Here is a 17,575-nt window from a genome sequence, read left to right on the forward strand (position 1 = left end):
TGCAGACGCTGCTGAGCTTTCTTCATGATAGCTGTAATGTTTGGTGTCCATGAGAGGTCATCTGAGATCTGGACTCCCAGGAACCTGAAGGTGTGGACCCTCTCCACACACTCGCCGTTGCACATGATGAATGAGCAGCACTAAAGCTAATTAAGGTATCACTTCAGTACTAGAAGCTCACAATAAGTAAATTACTGTTATCTAATTCATTCAAGTTAATTTGAATACTTCAAACTCAAAATAAACAATTTATTATAATCCAATTATTAAAGTAAATTTGAGTCCTTAAAACTTGAAATAATCAATTAAAGTGCATCTAATAAATGTAAGCCACATAAAGAAAATGACATTTTCTTTCTTTTCTTTCTTTCTTTCTTTCTTTCTTTTTTTTTTTTTTTTTAAAGTCAACTTATCATATTTTAGTGTATATGACTCTGACAACCTCAACTGCCGGTATTTGACCGTAAATTCAACATTTATTTCCAGTGTACACGCAAACATTAATTTTAGGCCAAGCAAGTGCCAATGCATCATGATAGTGCTCAGAGGTGCTGTCATTGAAGGGGCAGGGCAAAAATACGCCATAAAGGAGGAGATCCAAGCTCATTTGCATAAAATGACAACTCGGGAGAGTGTAGGTTACCCCTGAGTGCATTATATAGACGTCAGTTGCTGCGTCCTGTGCTTTCCATTCTTGAGCAGGAGATCGTGCAGCAAGTAAGAAGTGAATTAGGGAGGAGGAGGCGAAAGCGAGGAAGTCCGCTAATGTGCAGAGAGGAGTTTCCCGAGGAGAGGTAGCGCACTGCCGAAGAGATGACGATGGTAGTGATGATGATGATGATGATGCGCTGATAAACTGCATCGCAGACAGGAGACGGGACACGGTTGTTCAAAGCTCATTAGCTGCGCGGGAACTTTTACTTTTTGTTTTACGGATCTCCACTTTGGGTTTTGTAAGCCCGATCGGTTCGTTCGTTTTCACTGTGATGGGGGCAGCGGCGGCAGCAGCTGAGGTTGGGATCTTCAACGGATATCTGGACAGCTTTGGCTCCGCGGGAGGTGCTCATTTCCTTCTCACCTCGGCGGGAGCGGTGGAATACAACGCGGTGAGCGGACTCGTGCAACAACAGCAGCAGGAGCACCTGATGTCGTCGGAACGCCTGTCCCGGAGCTTAGCGGATCTCAGCCACCTGAAGGGGATTCTGAGGCGGCGACAGCTTTACTGCAGGACCGGCTTCCACCTGGAAATCCACCCTGATGGTTCCGTGCAGGGCACTAGGGAAGACCACAGCAGATTTGGTGAGGAATGCGTTATTGTCATTTCTGAAGGGTAAATTGAATTTTCACTTTGATATTATATTTGATGGACGTACCACTGGAGAAACTGCCTGGCTCAAGGACTCTTCGCATCTGTTCAACGATGTAACTGCTATATTTATGTTAAACTTGCTCCTATATGAGCTATTTGCCTCCCCAAAATTATCCCCATTAGTTTGGTGAAAGGAATCACATGCACACACATGCTACAACTATTTATACGATTGTAATTTTAGCACCATGCACAACTTTTTGATAACCACACATCAGCACTTGGGCGAATTGATATCCATCAAATTAACAACTCTACTGCACTGGCAGAGAACGGCACTGCATCATTGTCAGATACTCTGACTGTGTGGCTAATCCAAATTTTAGTAATACACCAGTACAACACAACCGATCCATTTTCCATACAGATTATTTTCTCATCACCGTCGCGAGTGAAGCTGGAGCTGAGAAGTGAACTATATTGTTCGGACCGTTCACCAGCATCACAGGACACATATAGCACAACCATTCACACATTTAAGAACAATTTCGAGCCAAACTGGAGCAACTGCAGGAAACCCACACAAGCACACATATAGAGCACATAAACCTATAAACAAACATTTTATATTGAGGCTATTACTGATAACATCTATGCCCCCCCCCCCCCCCCCCCTGTATATTGAAGTACTAATAATAAGCCTAGATGTAGCACTGTACCACTGTGACGACAGCTGCTGCAATATATTGAGCTCCGCTGCCAGTAATGGGGTCCATAAGGGTCCATTTGTATCACATAAGGCTGACTAATAGTCTCCACTAACTGTTTGACTAAAGCAAAAGGCAAGTATGTTTCCAAGCTGTAAAAGCCAAGTGTCCGTGGTGCAAAATGTACTTTATATTTGAAGAATGCGCACGGGGGTGTTTTGTTTGCACATAGATTGAAAGATCTTCATTACCTCCTGGGTTATAAAGATGATCAAAAGCTTTATCGTTTACATCAAAGTAGGCCGCTTAAAGATTTATTTTGCAGCTCTGAGGTAGTAACTCATCCGGCACTTAATTCCATTCTCCCGAGGTCCAAATGTGACTTTGTGCCAGAGGCCATTCCAGACGTATAACCTCACTTTTTCATATTCCAATGGGTCTAACTCAGGGGTCAGGAACCCACAGCTCCGAAGTCGCATGCGCCTCTTTGAACTATGATGCGGCTCAATTATACAGTATATTAAATGAACAAATTTTTGATTAAACTGTTCTGGAACTTGCTACATTTGGCAAGGGACTTTTAACTTTTCTTCAGTAGGTAGATCAATTTAGGATTACAGTTTTATGTTTTTTTTAATAGAACACTCATGTAGGTCATGACTTCACACAAGTGTTAAACCGATACCATTTTTTGGCCTTGATACCGATACCTGGCTGTGGAATATAGGCTGACACTGATACCATACCGATACCACTTTGTTTGAAATTTATATATGTATGTATATAATGCTGGCCAAAAATATTGGCACCCATGCAATTCTGTAAGATAATGCTCAATTTCTCCTAGAAAATGATTGCAATTACAAATGCTTTGGTAGTAATATATTCATTTTATTTTGCTTGCAGTGAAAAAACACAAAAGAGAATGACAAAAAAAAAAAAAAAATCTAATCATTATCATTTACAGAAAACTTCAAAAATGGGCTGGGCAAAAGTATTGGCACCCTTTGAAAAAAAAAATGTGATGCTTCTCTGATTTGTGTAATTAACAGCACCTGGGACTTACCTGTGGCACACAACATCGGGTGGCAATAACTAAATCACACTTGCAGCCAGTTAAAATGGATTAAAGTTGACTCAACCTCTATCCTGTGTCCTTGTGTGTACCATCGAGCATGGAGCATCGAACATCGAGCATAGAGAAAAGAAAGAAGACCAAAGTACTATCTGAAGACTTGATAAGCAAAACTGTGAGGAAGCGTGGGCAATCTCAAGGCTACAAGTCCATCTCCAAAGACCTGAATGTTCCTGTGTCTACCGTGCACAGTGTCATCAATAAGTGGAAAGCCCATGGCACTGTGGCTAACCTCCCTAGATGTGGACGGAAAAGAAAAATCGATGATTTCAACGAAAATTGTGTGGATGGTGGATAAAGAACCTCGACTAACATCCAAACAAGTCCATGCTGTCCTGTTTTGTGTAAAATGATAATGATTAAAAAAAAAAAATCATTGTCCTTTGTGTTTTTTAAATGAAGATATTACTACCAAAGCATTGGTAATTGCAATCATTTTCTGGGAGAAATTGAGCATGATCTGTTATCATTATTGTTTTGGCTCTCAAAGGCCAAACAGCCAACTTTCATGAAATTATAAGTAATAATAATTGACCACTGCATCCTGTCTCTCTATTAGCCTCCCTCTCTATGCACCAGCAGCAACACAGACTTGCCTTTTAGCTTAGCTTGCTTCCATAGCACTTTTATTGGCTTGCCACCCGCCCTTTGAAATAAGGAATCGTTCCGAATTGAGATTAAAAAGTTGCGCTCTATATTGAAACTATGCATTTTAGGAGTTTTGGCGATGTCCCTTTTTTTCGTCGCCTGTGGGGCAGGGGGGCCCTTATTTCTATATTTTTGAAAGATGGCAACCCTACTTTGGAAACAGGTCTCAAATTACTGTGGCATTTCTTTCGGTAAAAGACAATAAAAGTTTTTTGATTTTGATGATGATGATGATGATGATGATGATGATGACAATGACAATAAATTCAAATCATAAAATCATAAAGTACACAAAGTGAACTGACCAGGGATTGTTGCTCTGGTCCAGCCCCCTTCCTCTGGACAGCAGTCCTGCTGTTGCAGCCTCAAACTCTTTGTGTTCGTTCACATGTTTCGTCTTCAAAAGTTTTATCAGGTTCGAGGTATTGAAACTGGCCGATTTCACTCCACCTCTTGAAACTTTCAAGCCGCAAATCTTCCATGCAGCCATTGATTGTAATCGACGGAAATTCTGTGCTGACATATTTCCAGACCGCCACCATTTCTCCTGGTTTGTCTTTCCTCCATATGAAAAAGCTGCCCCGGCATTGGTTAAGCGAGGCTATTGGCCCACTCTCATGTTTTTGGAGCAGGCAAATAGCAATAGCTGCTTGGCATGCAAAGTGATCATGTGTCATCATCAACAACACAGAGAAAAACTAGTTACGTTCCCTTGTTTTCAGTGTAAATCTACTAGAAATAAGTAAAAATATCTGCCAGTGCTTCAAGTACATTTTACTTAGACTTCTTGAAATAACAAAAATAGCTAGCTGAAATAAGCTTAACATTTTTATTTTAAGCAATAAATTACTACATTTAAACAAAAAAAAAGCGAGTTTGTCAGAAATGTTCTTAATTCAAGAATAGATATTCTTCAAAATATAATTTGGAAGCAAATCTTTCTTGATTTAGGTGATAAATGACCAACTTTTAGATATATGGGCTTAATAAGAAATAATAGTAATATTTACTTAAAGTAAATCGAATAATCTGACATATTAATCTGTTAACTAGTCTTTGACTCTCAAAATAGAATGGAGAAAATTATGTGATTAGATTTAAGAAAAAATAATCTGATTAAGAGGTTACAAGTTTGCAGTGTACTACCAAGTCTGCGCAATTGACAGGCACAAAGACTTGTGTGTACACCGTTCGAGTCGCAGCTGTGCTTTACATCAAGGGCGTAGGTTTTCATAGGGTCGGTAGGGACATAACATTACCAACTTTTCAGGATGTTCAAATTGTCCCCACCAACTTTTAAGCAACCTGATTTTGCATTTTACATTAGTTCAGTTATACAGTATAATAAATGTAGATTGTCTTCCCATATGTTGTAAGGGTAGAATAGACCCTACCGTTATTAAGTGATTTTTTTTCATTATGTTCGGACTTTATCCGTTTTCACTTGGTGAATGTGCCGGTCCATTTTCTCCCCCTCAAATGCACGTTTGATTGGCTAATGATCCCCCCCCCCCCCCCCCCCAAAAAAAAACCCACCACCACATAGACACACAGTCACTCACACAGAGCCAAGACAGATTCATGTCGACAATATGCCGCCGCCTCCTCCGCCCCCTTCGAAGAGGAGGGATATTAGAAGGTTTTTTTTTTTTTTTGGCCCAGCAGGAGTAAGTAAGTAAGTTTGTAAAAAGACGTCAATATTGTGGAGGTTGGGGAAACACCACTAATTTTGCTACTGAAAGTTTAACCTGCATCAAGAGTTAGCATAACATTAAAATGTGCGAACTTGCTAACCAGCAAAACTACTGCGGTCAGGCCAGCCTCCCCAAGGAAGAACGAAGTCAAGCTAGCCGTCCCTCATTTGGATCATTGTTTGCATTGTGTGTATTACAGTAATGCAAGGTGGTGGCTTCAGAGTGCAAGTTCCTTTATTTAAAAAACGGGGAGGTATCCAAGAATGGGTCTACTTCAGGCGGACACTGGCATGAACATGAACTGACATGAAAAGAAAAAAAAATCTGTGAAATGAAATCACACATCAGAATTTGAAGAGAGTACCTTGGTTCAAAGTCTTGGGGTAGTCTAGTATGCCTCAGATGTAGATTGGTCCTTGGACATCTCAAATTCTTTTTCATAACTTTTTTCCGATATCACTTTTATGTTACAATATTTTAGTTCGAGTTAGTGCTCCAGTGTCACTCAGTGTCATGTGCGCTCAACGTGCACTCATAGCTAGCATATTGCCTGATAATGCATCAGGCTTCCATCACAAAGTCTGTTCTGTCATGTGCCACCATATTGCATCACACTCATGCATCACAAAGGTTTCCATCATAGGGACTGTGCGCTCCTTAATATGTCACAAAGAACAACTGAGAACAGTATATAAGGCACAAACAAATAGCATTCAGTGTCAGGCCGTCAGCGTTCCAGCATACGCTAGCATGTCAACTGTCCATTACCGCTTGACTTGTTTTCTTTGCCTGTCAACATCAATAAAGCACTGTCTCTGCGATACAAAACTGGTCCCTCCGTCCCCTTCGTGACACCCAGAAGTGGACTCATTCTGGATGGCGATCCGTTTTTTTTAACAAAGGGACCTGCACTTCAAAATGTTTAAGTAGTTTTTGAAAACAAAGGTTTAAACCGAACATTGTATCACCTGAACCAATAGACATGAAAGTTAGTAATTTAACTTCATCACAAACTAAGGGATGATGATTTTCCAGTTGAAAATATCCATGTGGTGTGTCATATGTGTGCAGGTATTTTGGAGTTTATCAGTCTGGCTGTTGGACTGGTGAGCATCAGGGGTGTGGACAGTGGCCTTTATCTCTCAATGAATAGCAAAGGAGAACTTTATGGATCGGTGAGTACAGAAATTCAGATTAGTTTACCAGTAACTGACTCTCTAGAGCAGAGGTCCCCAAACTTTTTCCTTTGTGGGCCACATAACTTTTCCCTTCTCTGATGAGGGGCCGGGGTCAGTTTGTAACAGAAAAAGTGTGACGATTGCAAGAGTGCCTAAATGTAAAAATTTAAAAGTAAATAAAATAAAAATAATAATATAATGTAATATAATAATAATAAATAATAATTAATGAACTATTAATTAAATAGATAATAACCAAATAAACCTCTCTGAGTTCTTCACAGAAAAAGGCCAGGAAATAAATAACACTATTGAGAAAAAAAAAAAAAAATCAAAATGCTCTCTGGTATTGTTCAGGGGGCCGGACCAAATGTGGAGGCGGGCCGTAGTTTGGGGAGCCCTACTCTAGAGCAGTTGTCCCCAAACTTTTTTTTGCACCACGGGCCGGTGTAAAGTGGGCCTTTTATTCACGACAGTAAATATAAAATAACACGTCGAAGCTAAAAATGAATATTAAGTGCAGGGAAAATATCACTCACCATACACTGAATCAACCTTTTTTTAAAACAGCGGCCTCTCCTAAAACTTGTCGGCAAATATCCGTGGTCGCAAGCATAATGAGTTCTCCAATCGTGAAAGGTTTCTTAGCTTAGCAAAACGGTTTTCCATGAGCTATGATGCTCTCAGTGAATTCGCTTTTGTTGCCTCGTTTGCTAGCTTTTAGCCACATATTATGAAGAATGGACTTGGTTGTAGGCTCATCTTCTGGCTTAGCAGGTGGCCTTTTCCCCGTAAAAAAGCTGTCCAAAGATCTCGGCGCCCGCAGCACACTACCAACAGCAGCTAAAGTTACTGTTTACATTGACTGGCGCTGACCTTAAACACCCTAGTAATTACGGCTAACCACTAGATGGCGATCTATACAAATCTTTACTCGGATTAGTCTATAGCGTAGACAGGGATATTGATGTGTCAAGAGTCACAGGCCGGATTGCAGTCATTAACAAATTACCTACTTATTTCTCTGCGGCCCAGTAGCAAAATGCGACCGGTGGTTGGGGACCACTGCTCTAGAGTTAACTACGTAGCGTCACATTCTCGGAGATAGGTAGAGTAGCATAAAATTGTACTCAAATAAAAGTAACATTACTTCAGAGTAATATTACTAAAGTCAAAGTAGTCATCCAAGAAATGTACTCAAGTACAAGTAAAAAAAGTATTTGGTGAAAAAAAAAAAAAAAAAAACCTCAATTAATGAGTAACATTGTGAGTAACTGCTTATGACGTTTGATTATTAGTATTTTTTTAAATGGTATTTTTTTTATTCTTAGCACAAAGTTTATATGAACAGTGATTATTATACTGTACTATAGTCTATTATATAAACACATTAAGCCATAGAAAAATAAAAAATTCTGGCGAGAGAAAAAAAATCAACAAAACTGAAGCATCATTTGTCCAAAGAGCATGAATGCCCTCTAGTGGAGAAAATAGTTTTAAGTCCTAATTCCTTAATAATTCCTATTATAAAATCAAATGGATCATACCTCCGGTTTTCCGTTGTCTGTCGGTGCCCAATAAAATCTGGGAAAAATAAGCGCGTTCGAGTCATTTTGAGGGCAGCACTCCACGTGAAATAGTTATTTCTTACAGTGCTTTAAAGATGCCACGTGATTGAACAGGCCGGCAAAATCATAGAACAGCAAGCTTGAGTCTGATTGTTATAATGGGGTGTTGTGATTACTGTTGCCACGTCTCATTGGTGAAACTGGTAACGCTACTGTTGGCGTCACTGGCAAAAAAGTAAAGTGAGTGAGAGTAGCGTTTCTTCACAAATCTACTCAAGTAAAAGTAAAATGTATGGCTTTGTAAAACTACTCTTAGAAGTACATTAAATGTAAATATAACATGTTACTACCCTCCTCTGCACATTCAAGACTGCTGACCTGAATTTTTTTTTACTTGCAGCAAAAGCTATCGGCAGAAAGTGTATTTCGGGAGCAATTTGAGGAGAACTGGTACAACACGTACTCATCCAACATCTACAGGCACGGAGAAAAAGGAGCATTTTACTTTGTTGCGCTTAACAAAGACGGTACACCGCGAGATGGAACAAGATCAAGGCGACATCAGAGGTTCACGCACTTCCTACCGAGGCCTGTGGATCCAGACAGAGTACCAGAACTGTACAGGGATATACTCGGACAGAGCTGAGGCCTAACCAATGTGCGTCAAAACTGAGCTCAAAAGTGATCAACACGCACTGAAGATGTCCCAATTTTTGGAGGGGATGGAGGATTCAAAAGGGATGAAAAGAAACGGACCAAATCTAGTCTCGCGATTGCTGGCACAGTGGAAGTATAGCGACCATCTTTGAACCACTTTGCAAGGGAGTTTAACAGAAAAGCACCAGGGAACATCTGGGATAATACTACCCCCACGTATGATCTCATTAATTGCATATGCAGTGGCTTCAGCAGCCAAGATGGATATCCCTTAAATTCCATGCTACCTGCTTTTCCAAATCTGCATGTGTAAACGAACGAAGACGAGTTGAGATGAATAAGCAGATTATAGATTTTCTTTTCTGCTGTGGCTTTTCTGTTTCATTACAGGATACTTTCTTCTATGCTGTACACTACTGAAGCTGCTAAGTAAACCACTTTCTAAAATGTGTAACCCACTATACTGTATGGCCGGTTTACAGAAAAGGGTAGTTTTATGCACTGGAAAGCAGCCGTGTTTGCTCTGTAAAAGGGAGTTGAAGCCATCTGAAAGATCCTGATCATGCTCAGAAAATGTGTAATGCGGAAAAGAGAGAGATATTTGCAAATTTGTATGGATTTCCAAACCCTCGTACTACACCCCAGTGAAGGAGTTGTGCTGTTCGCTCGCTGATTACAGTCAAAAACGAGCAGGATTTAACAGATTCTATTATTTATGATGGGGGACAAACAGTATATTTATTTCTTATATTTATTTTGAAAATATATTTTTACAGGTGTGACATGAAATAAAAAAAAAGAGTACTTCTTTCTCTGCTGTTTTACGTTTCTTTTTGCTGAATAATGTTGGCATCTTCAATTCATTTTAGATTTACAGTGATCCTGATACAGTGAAATCAAAAATTCGTGAAGTACATTATTATTATTATTATTTTTTTTTTTTGGGGGGGGGGGGTGTTCTATTTATTCAGATTTAACAGAAAAAACCTTAAATATTTATATTTCAATGCATGTTTTTTAAGCACTGCAAATGTAATAATTATGATATTCAATCATGAAAACACTCAGGTGACTTGAAATTCTGCCTCTGAGACCCCCAATTTGGCCAACTTTTAAAATTGTCTGATATGCATGTGTGATACATTATTGGAAAGCTTAAAATCTCAATTTTCTGGGGGAAGAATTTTGAACAGGAGGGCATTTCTAAAAAAAAAAAAAATTTTTTAAACAGCAAAACCTTATCTGGAGGTGAGAGCACGCGAGAGCAGAATTAAAGACGCCGTGACTTTAATGAGATATTATCGCGTACTTACCTTGTTTTGATCCAAAAACTCTAGTAGCCTGTATCACTGAGTGTCAAGACACAGCTTTGAATGGCCACAGCTGGATTTTTTTAGGATTTTATGGGTTAAACATGGTAATATAACAAGGGTCGCGGAGTGGTCGAGCTGTTCTTTTTCATATATTTACCCTTTTAAATGTTGTTTTTCATTTTTTCTTTGTTTGGATCGATTATTTATCTTCTAACATATAAGAGAAAATGCGATAGTAACAAAAAAAAAAAAAAAACACTTAAGCCATAGTTATGAGGTAGATATCCGTGACTTTTTACAGACACCATTTTTTTTTTCATTGTGACGTAATTTGTTTAAAAGTTTAAAATATGCGAGTGAATAATTTTTGTGTTCTTTTTTTTTTTTTTTTTAAACAAAATATTCAATCAATTAATGATTCTAAGCAAAAAATGACAGAGATTTTAAATAATGAATGTAATTAATAACCTACATTTTCTGGATGGGTTGAAACAAGCGGTTGCGCGACGTCTGTAAACGGGGGTTTTCAGGGTAAAACGGACAGATTAAAAGTAGTTCGGGGGCTTAATGCGCCATGAATCTGCTGTGGCAGTTTATAGACATATTGTTCTGTCCGAACAGTTCTTTTGGCTTAAAATAGTTTCTTTTAAAGAGGGGTGCAAGAGCAAAAATTGCTTTTTCAGTCTTATCTGTAAATAAATAATTATATATATATATCTATATATATACATATATATATATATAAATATATATATGGGGGATATATAAATATATATATATATATACACATATATATAATTATTACAGTTGCAACTGCAGGAAACAACATGAAAAACATTTGTTAAAATATACATGCAAGTTTTTTTTTTTTATATAATTATACAATGGGGGAAAAACGGAAAAAGAAAACATGTCTTATATGTGAAGTGGAATGAAAAAGTATCTGAACCTTTTGGAATTTCTCGCATTTTTCTATAAAATCACCATCAAATGTGTTTTGATCTTTTTCAAAAATAACACAGATGTAAAAACAGTGTCTGCTTTAACTAAAACCACCCAAACATTTATAAGTTTTCATATTTTAATCAAGATGGCATGCAAACAATGACAGAAGGGGAAAAAAGGTAAGTGAACCATCACACTTAATACTTTGTGCCCCCCCTCCCCCTTGTGCCCAATCACTGATGGGTGGTTTAAAGCTGCCCCGCCCACTGTAAAACACACATCTGGTAAGAATTGTCTTAAAGAGAAGCTTTGTCTGATGTGCATCATCGCAGGACCTGCGATAAAGGATTGCTGATTTGTATAAACCTGGGAAAGGATACAAAACCATCTCTAAAAGTCTTGATGTTCATGAACCGACAGAGAAGATGTCTGCAAATGGAGAGAGTTTGGCACTGTTGCTTCTCTCCCAAGGAGTGGCTGTCCACCAAAGATGACGCTAAGAGTTCAGCGCAGAATACTCAGAAAGGTAAAAAAGAACCATGAAGTGTCTGCTACAGACTTACATAAATCACTGGCACAGTCCAATATCTCTATGCACACATCAACTATATTTAAACCTATGGCCAAGAATGGTGTTCATTGGAGCTCCCAATGGAGGAAGCCACTGGTGTCTAAAAGAACATTGTTGCTTGTTTAATGTTTGCAAAAAGGCACTTCGACACTCCATAGAAGTTTTGCCAAAATATTTTGTGGACTGATGAAACCAAAGTTGAATTGTTTGGGAGTAACACACAATACCAAAAATGGAATAGCTCCGCAACATCAACACCTCATCCCCAGCGTGAAGCCTGGTGGAGGAGCATCATGATTTGGGGCTGTTTTGCTGCCTCAGGGCCTGGACAACTTGGAATCATTAATGGAAGAATGGATTCAAAAGTATATCAGGACGTTTTGCAGGAAAACCTGAGGCCGTCTGTCAGACAGTTTAAGCTACAAATAGGACGGATGCTGCAACAAGGCAATGATCCAAAACACAGAAGTAAATAAACTTCAGGTTGGTTTCAGAAGAAGAAAATACACGTTCTCGAGTGGCCAAGTCAAAGACCAGACTTGGACCCCATAGAGATACTGTGGCATGACCTAAAGACAGCGATTCATGCCAGACATCCCAGGAATCGGACTGAACTACAGCAGTTTTGTAGAGAAGAATGGGGCGAGCATAGTTCTGATCGATGTGCTGCACTGATCTGCAGCTACAGGAAGCGTCTGGTTGAAGGTATTGCTGCCAAAGTGAAAATATTAAATGTGATGGTTCACTTACATATTTTCCCCCTTCTGTCATTGTTTGCATACTATCCTCTTCAAATATGAAAACCTATAAATGTTTGGTTGGTTTTAGTTAAAGCAGACACTGTTTTTTCATCTGTGTGATTTTGACAAAGATCAGATCACATTCGATGGTGATTTTATGCAGAAATGCGAGAAATTCCAAAAGGTTCAGATACTTTTTCATACCACTGTATGAATACCGTTACACTCTTGATATAGGAGAAATAAAAAAAAAAAATGTAAAAAGTGTGACCTATGTTTTTTTTCTTATTTTTTTGGAATAAAAAATATAAGTTCCATTTTTTCCATTTCCATTTTCCCATTTAGTGAAAATAAACATTTTTGATGTGAAAGATGTTACAGAATGTAATAATGTGTACAACATGAAACGTAACGTCAGTTACTTTGCTGAGTAACTAATTACTCTTACGACGAGGTAACTGAGTTACTAACTCAATTACATTTTGGGAGAAGTAATTTGTAACTATAATGATTACTTTTAAAGATTAACAACACTGCTCAAAATCAACAGGAAGTGACCCGATATAGCCACCACCACGGCGAAGTTGCCATCGCAATTACTCCAGAAATGACATTTTCTAGTTCATTTTTAATATGATTTATGATGTTCTGATGTGGAAAAAATACAGTGGTTATACAGTAGCTACAGTCTGACACCTATCCACATTTAGTGGCTGTTTTTTTTTAATTTTTTTCACTGTGTATTTCTATTTTATTTTAGGTTTGATATTACGGGATGAGGTCAAGAGCTCAGTCATTAAAACTTTGCATGAAGATAATGGACATAAATAAATCCTAAAAATAAGATTGGAGTGATTAATATTCACGGGAATTCCAATGTTAGAAATTGATCATAAATAGATGAATGGATGGATTAAGAGTTTATCAGGGGCAGATTCCAACACACAGTATGTTCAAAATCACAGAAGACCAACATTGTCACGTCGATAAAGGTCGATAAAGCAGCAATAGGTTCTGTTTTGTATGTTTTTATTATTTGTAAGTCTTCAAATGGCCCACAGACATGCACAAACTGAAACCATGCTTTTATTAGGGGATCTTATGGGTGAAACATGGTAATAATATAACATGGGTCGCGATGCAGAAATCACAGACATCAAGGAGTGGTCGAGATTTTGTTTTTCATATATTTACCCTTTTAAACGTTTTTTTTTTTTTCAATTGTTCTTTGTTTGGATCAATAATTTATCTTAAATAACTGGGAAAATGCAACAGTAACAAAAACATACAATTGAGCGATAGTTATGAGGTAGATATCCGTGACTTATTTACAGACACCATTTTTTTCATTGTGACGTAATTTGTTTAAAAGTTTAAAACATGCGGATGAATGATTTTTTAAAGTTGATTTTTTTTCCAAACGAAATATTAGACATCAATTAATGATTCTATGCTAAAAATGACAGACATTTTTAATAATAAATATAATTACCTACCCATTTTTTATGGCTAGGTCAAAAAAAAAAAGCGGTTGCACGACGTCTGTAAACGGGGGATTCCAGCATAAAATGGACAAATTAAAAATAGGAGCTTAAAGTGCCATGAATCTGCTATGGTAGCATATAGACATATTGTTCTATAGAACACAACAGTTCTTTTGGCTTAAAATACAGCAGTTTATTTTAAAGAGGAGTGCAAGAGCAGAAACTGCTTTTTCAGTCTTGTCTGTGTTTTCCGCCATATATATATTTTCCCAATGTTTTTTAAACATAAAGGTTCATTTGAAACACAGTAGCTTCCATTAACTTTTTTTAGCATGTCACAAGTGTCTTTTCCTTCTGACGTTTAAGATTTTTCAAGTTATATTTAATTGCTTCTGGAATTTAAATTTTTCGCAATACAATTTCGTGGCGACAAAATGACCATTAAAAAAAAACATTTCAACGCTAAATGGAAACATTTCTCTCTCTGACAGACAAAAATGTTTAAAAGAGTGGCTGTGCTGAAGCCAGTGGTGGATGAAGTTTTCTTTTTTTTTTTTTTTTACTTAAGTAAAAAGACAGATACGGGTGCAAAAAATTAGGAAAAGAAACTTTGACTAGTAAAAGTACAAAAGTACTTGCTATAAAAATGTATTTTACAAGTAAAACGTAGTTATGTTCTCCCCATGCAAAAATGTATATACATAAGGACAAGTTTCCGAGGTACTTCTGCTTTACTTCCACATTTTTGCTCGCGACTTCCGTTTTATATTTTTTCTAACCAAAACAACAGTGGCACTAGAGTGGAAATACTCATCACTCCTCAAAGAATTTAAAAAAAAAAAAAAAGAATCTCTCAAAAACACAATTTAGAAATGTCGCATCCATCTGCCATCAACACGACATGGGAGGACAGCATGAAGAAATGGCTAAGAGTCGCCACAACCAAAATAGTTTTGTATTTTATTGATTTAATGGCAGTGGATGGAAATGCAATCAGGGACCTGAAAAGCTCCGAAGCATCCAGTTGAATGTATCCTAATACATGAATATGGGAATTTTGTGTTCATGAAAGCAGATGTGGAACCAAGACAGTGTCACCATTAGGGATGGGAATCGAGAACCGGTTCCTATAGAGAACCGGTTCCTATAGAGAACCGGTGTTCTGCCAAAATCTGCTACATCGGCGAGACGTCTACATTAGTCGAATTTGACACCCAAGTACTACCGTGCACTCCAAACTTGTTTTGTTTAGATGTATACAGGAATAACGTACTAAAAAAATGCCTGCAGAAAATACATAAATGTAGTTATATCAAATAAGGATGGTTTAAATACGCTACGTGACTAATGTGGTCAACTGCTTCAAAGCAAAAAAACACAATGGTTAAAAGTATGAGAGGGTAATACATCACAAAAAAGTATCTTTGAGGCAGTGAAAAGGTTCTAAATAACTAAATAATAGTAATAATAATAAAAATAGTGAGTACTCGCTGCTTCTAACCGATGTGCGCATGCATGTGGATGCATGTGCAAGCGCGCTGAGCATTGTGTAGGACGTTTCGCTGCGTAGTAAGGAGTGGCCAAACATCGATTCTGTGTGTTTTAATTCCATGGAATTGTTCGGCAGTTTATCTAATGAAGACCACATGAACACTCAAAGTCAAGCAGTGCAGGATTTAAATCTTGGTCTTTGTTTTTTTGTACCTTTTTTAGTATAAACTGTTACAAATGTATAAAATGAGCCCAAACATGACATAGGCTTCAATTTATCTTAGATAGTCCTCAATAGACCAAACAATAAGCCGCTACTGTTCACCACTACATTATTAAATACAATCAAACATACTACAGTATATTATATTGAGACTTTTCACTATGCATTATTCATAGTCAGAGGTGGGTGGCATCACTCTGGGGGGATGCGCCCCACTATTTGAGAACTACTTAGTTAAGGTGACAATAAAAACGCTTTTTTATTTCCGATTTATCAGGGGGGAAAGTGGGCCGGAACGGGCCGGAACGCTGTTCCGGTAAGAGATTTGGTGCCACGGAACTGGGCGGAACAGTGCTTTGATCCGGAAAATATGACGGCAACTGTCAAAACCTCATGCTAAAAACAACCTGCTTGGCTGCCACACAGGCATTTCCAAGAGGAAAACAATCTACCGCTGTCAGATTTTTGATGGGGAGGTTCAGAACATCTTTTGTGGCAATGTGCACTTTGGACTTATTTTTGTTTATTTATGTTAGGCTATTTTTTTATTTCTTTATCATTTAAAACAGTCAATGATTGTGTGAGCTTCAAAATATACTCCAATTCACTGTGCATAATGTAAGTCCCACCCCAAAAAAAATGGCTCAGTGGCGACTTTCATGTCAGGGAGTTCCGGCAATAAATTCTACCCACTTTCACCCCTGCGATTTATCATTGGGGAAGGTGAGAGGCATAAAAGTTGTATACAGAATTTGGAAAAAATTTACGGTTCCCCAGAAATTTGCCAAAAACTTTCCCACTCGTTTTGAATGGGATGCCACGTCCAAATTTCCTATTCACATCGAATGGAATGTACATTGCATTAGGGCCATTGAAGGCCACGGACATCCAAATTTCCCATTCATTTTCAATGGCGAAAAAAACAATGTCCCCAAATCAAAAGGAGCTGACCAGATATCCATAGGACATGTCCCCCAACTGTCCCCGATTCCATTGACGCACACGTAAGTCGATGCCATTGATGGCCACGGACATCCAAATTTCCCATTCATTTTCAATGGCGAAAAAAACAATGTCCCCAAATCAAAAGGAGCTGACCAGATATCCATAGGACATGTCCCCCAACTGTCCCCGATTCCATTGACGCACACGTAAGTCGATGCCATTGATGGCCACGGACATCCAAATTTCCCATTCATTTTCAATTGCAAAAAAACCCCTCAATGTCACCAAATTAACAGGAACTGATCAGATATCAATAGGACATGTCCCCCAAATGTCCCGATTCTGACAGATATGGATGTCGATGCCTTTGACGGCCATGGACATCTAAATTTCCCATTTTCAATGGGGAAAAAAACAATGTACCCAAATCAACAGAAATTGGCCTGATATGACCAGAACATGTCCCCCAAATGTCCCCAAATGATCTGATATGACCAGGACATGTCCCCCAAATGTCCCAAAATGGCCTGATATGACCAGGACATATCCCCCAAATGTCCCCAAATCAACACTAAGTGACCTGATACTGTCCCCCAAATGTCCCCAAACCAACCAGGGCGGGGCTAAGTAGTATTATTATTATTGTAACATTGGCAAGGAAGTTGCCAGCTTTGTCAGGTTTTTAATAATTTATTTCAGAACTTGTGCAACACAACCTTAGCCGCAGCCAACAACAACAACATAAAGAAAAAATGAAAAACTTCACACTCTACCGCACCTCTCTCTCTCGTCCGTCACATGCAGTGTTGTTAATCTTACTGAAAAAAAGTAATTAATTATAGTTACAAATTACTTCTCCCAAAATGTAATTGCGTTAGTAACTCAATTACATGAATGTAAGAGTAATCAGTTACTTGGCAAAGTAATTGGTGATAATTACTTTTTTTTTTTCCCTCAAAAAAAAAAA

General features: G+C 38.2%; 1 protein-coding gene across 1 annotated transcript; it reads left to right on the forward strand.

Annotated features, from left to right (window-relative positions):
• Window positions 1-569: 569 nt before the first annotated feature.
• On the forward strand, window positions 570-9,782 carry LOC130919866 (fibroblast growth factor 20-like). The gene is made up of 3 exons (XM_057842487.1): window positions 570-1,299; window positions 6,565-6,668; window positions 8,640-9,782. The coding sequence occupies exons 1-3, from the start codon at window positions 987-989 to the stop codon at window positions 8,883-8,885; spliced, it is 663 nt and encodes a 220-aa protein (XP_057698470.1). The 5' UTR covers window positions 570-986; the 3' UTR covers window positions 8,886-9,782.
• Window positions 9,783-17,575: the final 7,793 nt, after the last annotated feature.

The sequence above is a fragment of the Corythoichthys intestinalis genome, chromosome 8, assembly GCF_030265065.1.
Source record: "Corythoichthys intestinalis isolate RoL2023-P3 chromosome 8, ASM3026506v1, whole genome shotgun sequence".
Taxonomy (NCBI): Eukaryota; Metazoa; Chordata; class Actinopteri; order Syngnathiformes; family Syngnathidae; genus Corythoichthys; species Corythoichthys intestinalis.

What these genes read in the sequence shown, in the direction of transcription:
- LOC130919866 (XM_057842487.1), top strand. Translation starts at nt 987, where the DNA reads ATGGGGGCAGCGGCGGCAGCAGCTGAGGTTGGGATCTTCAACGGATAT. An exon ending in GGAAGACCACAGCAGATTTG is followed by an intron (nt 1,300 to 6,564) that starts GTGAGGAATGCG and finishes ATATGTGTGCAG; the next exon opens with GTATTTTGGAGTTTATCAGT. An exon ending in AAGGAGAACTTTATGGATCG is followed by an intron (nt 6,669 to 8,639) that starts GTGAGTACAGAA and finishes TTTTACTTGCAG; the next exon opens with CAAAAGCTATCGGCAGAAAG.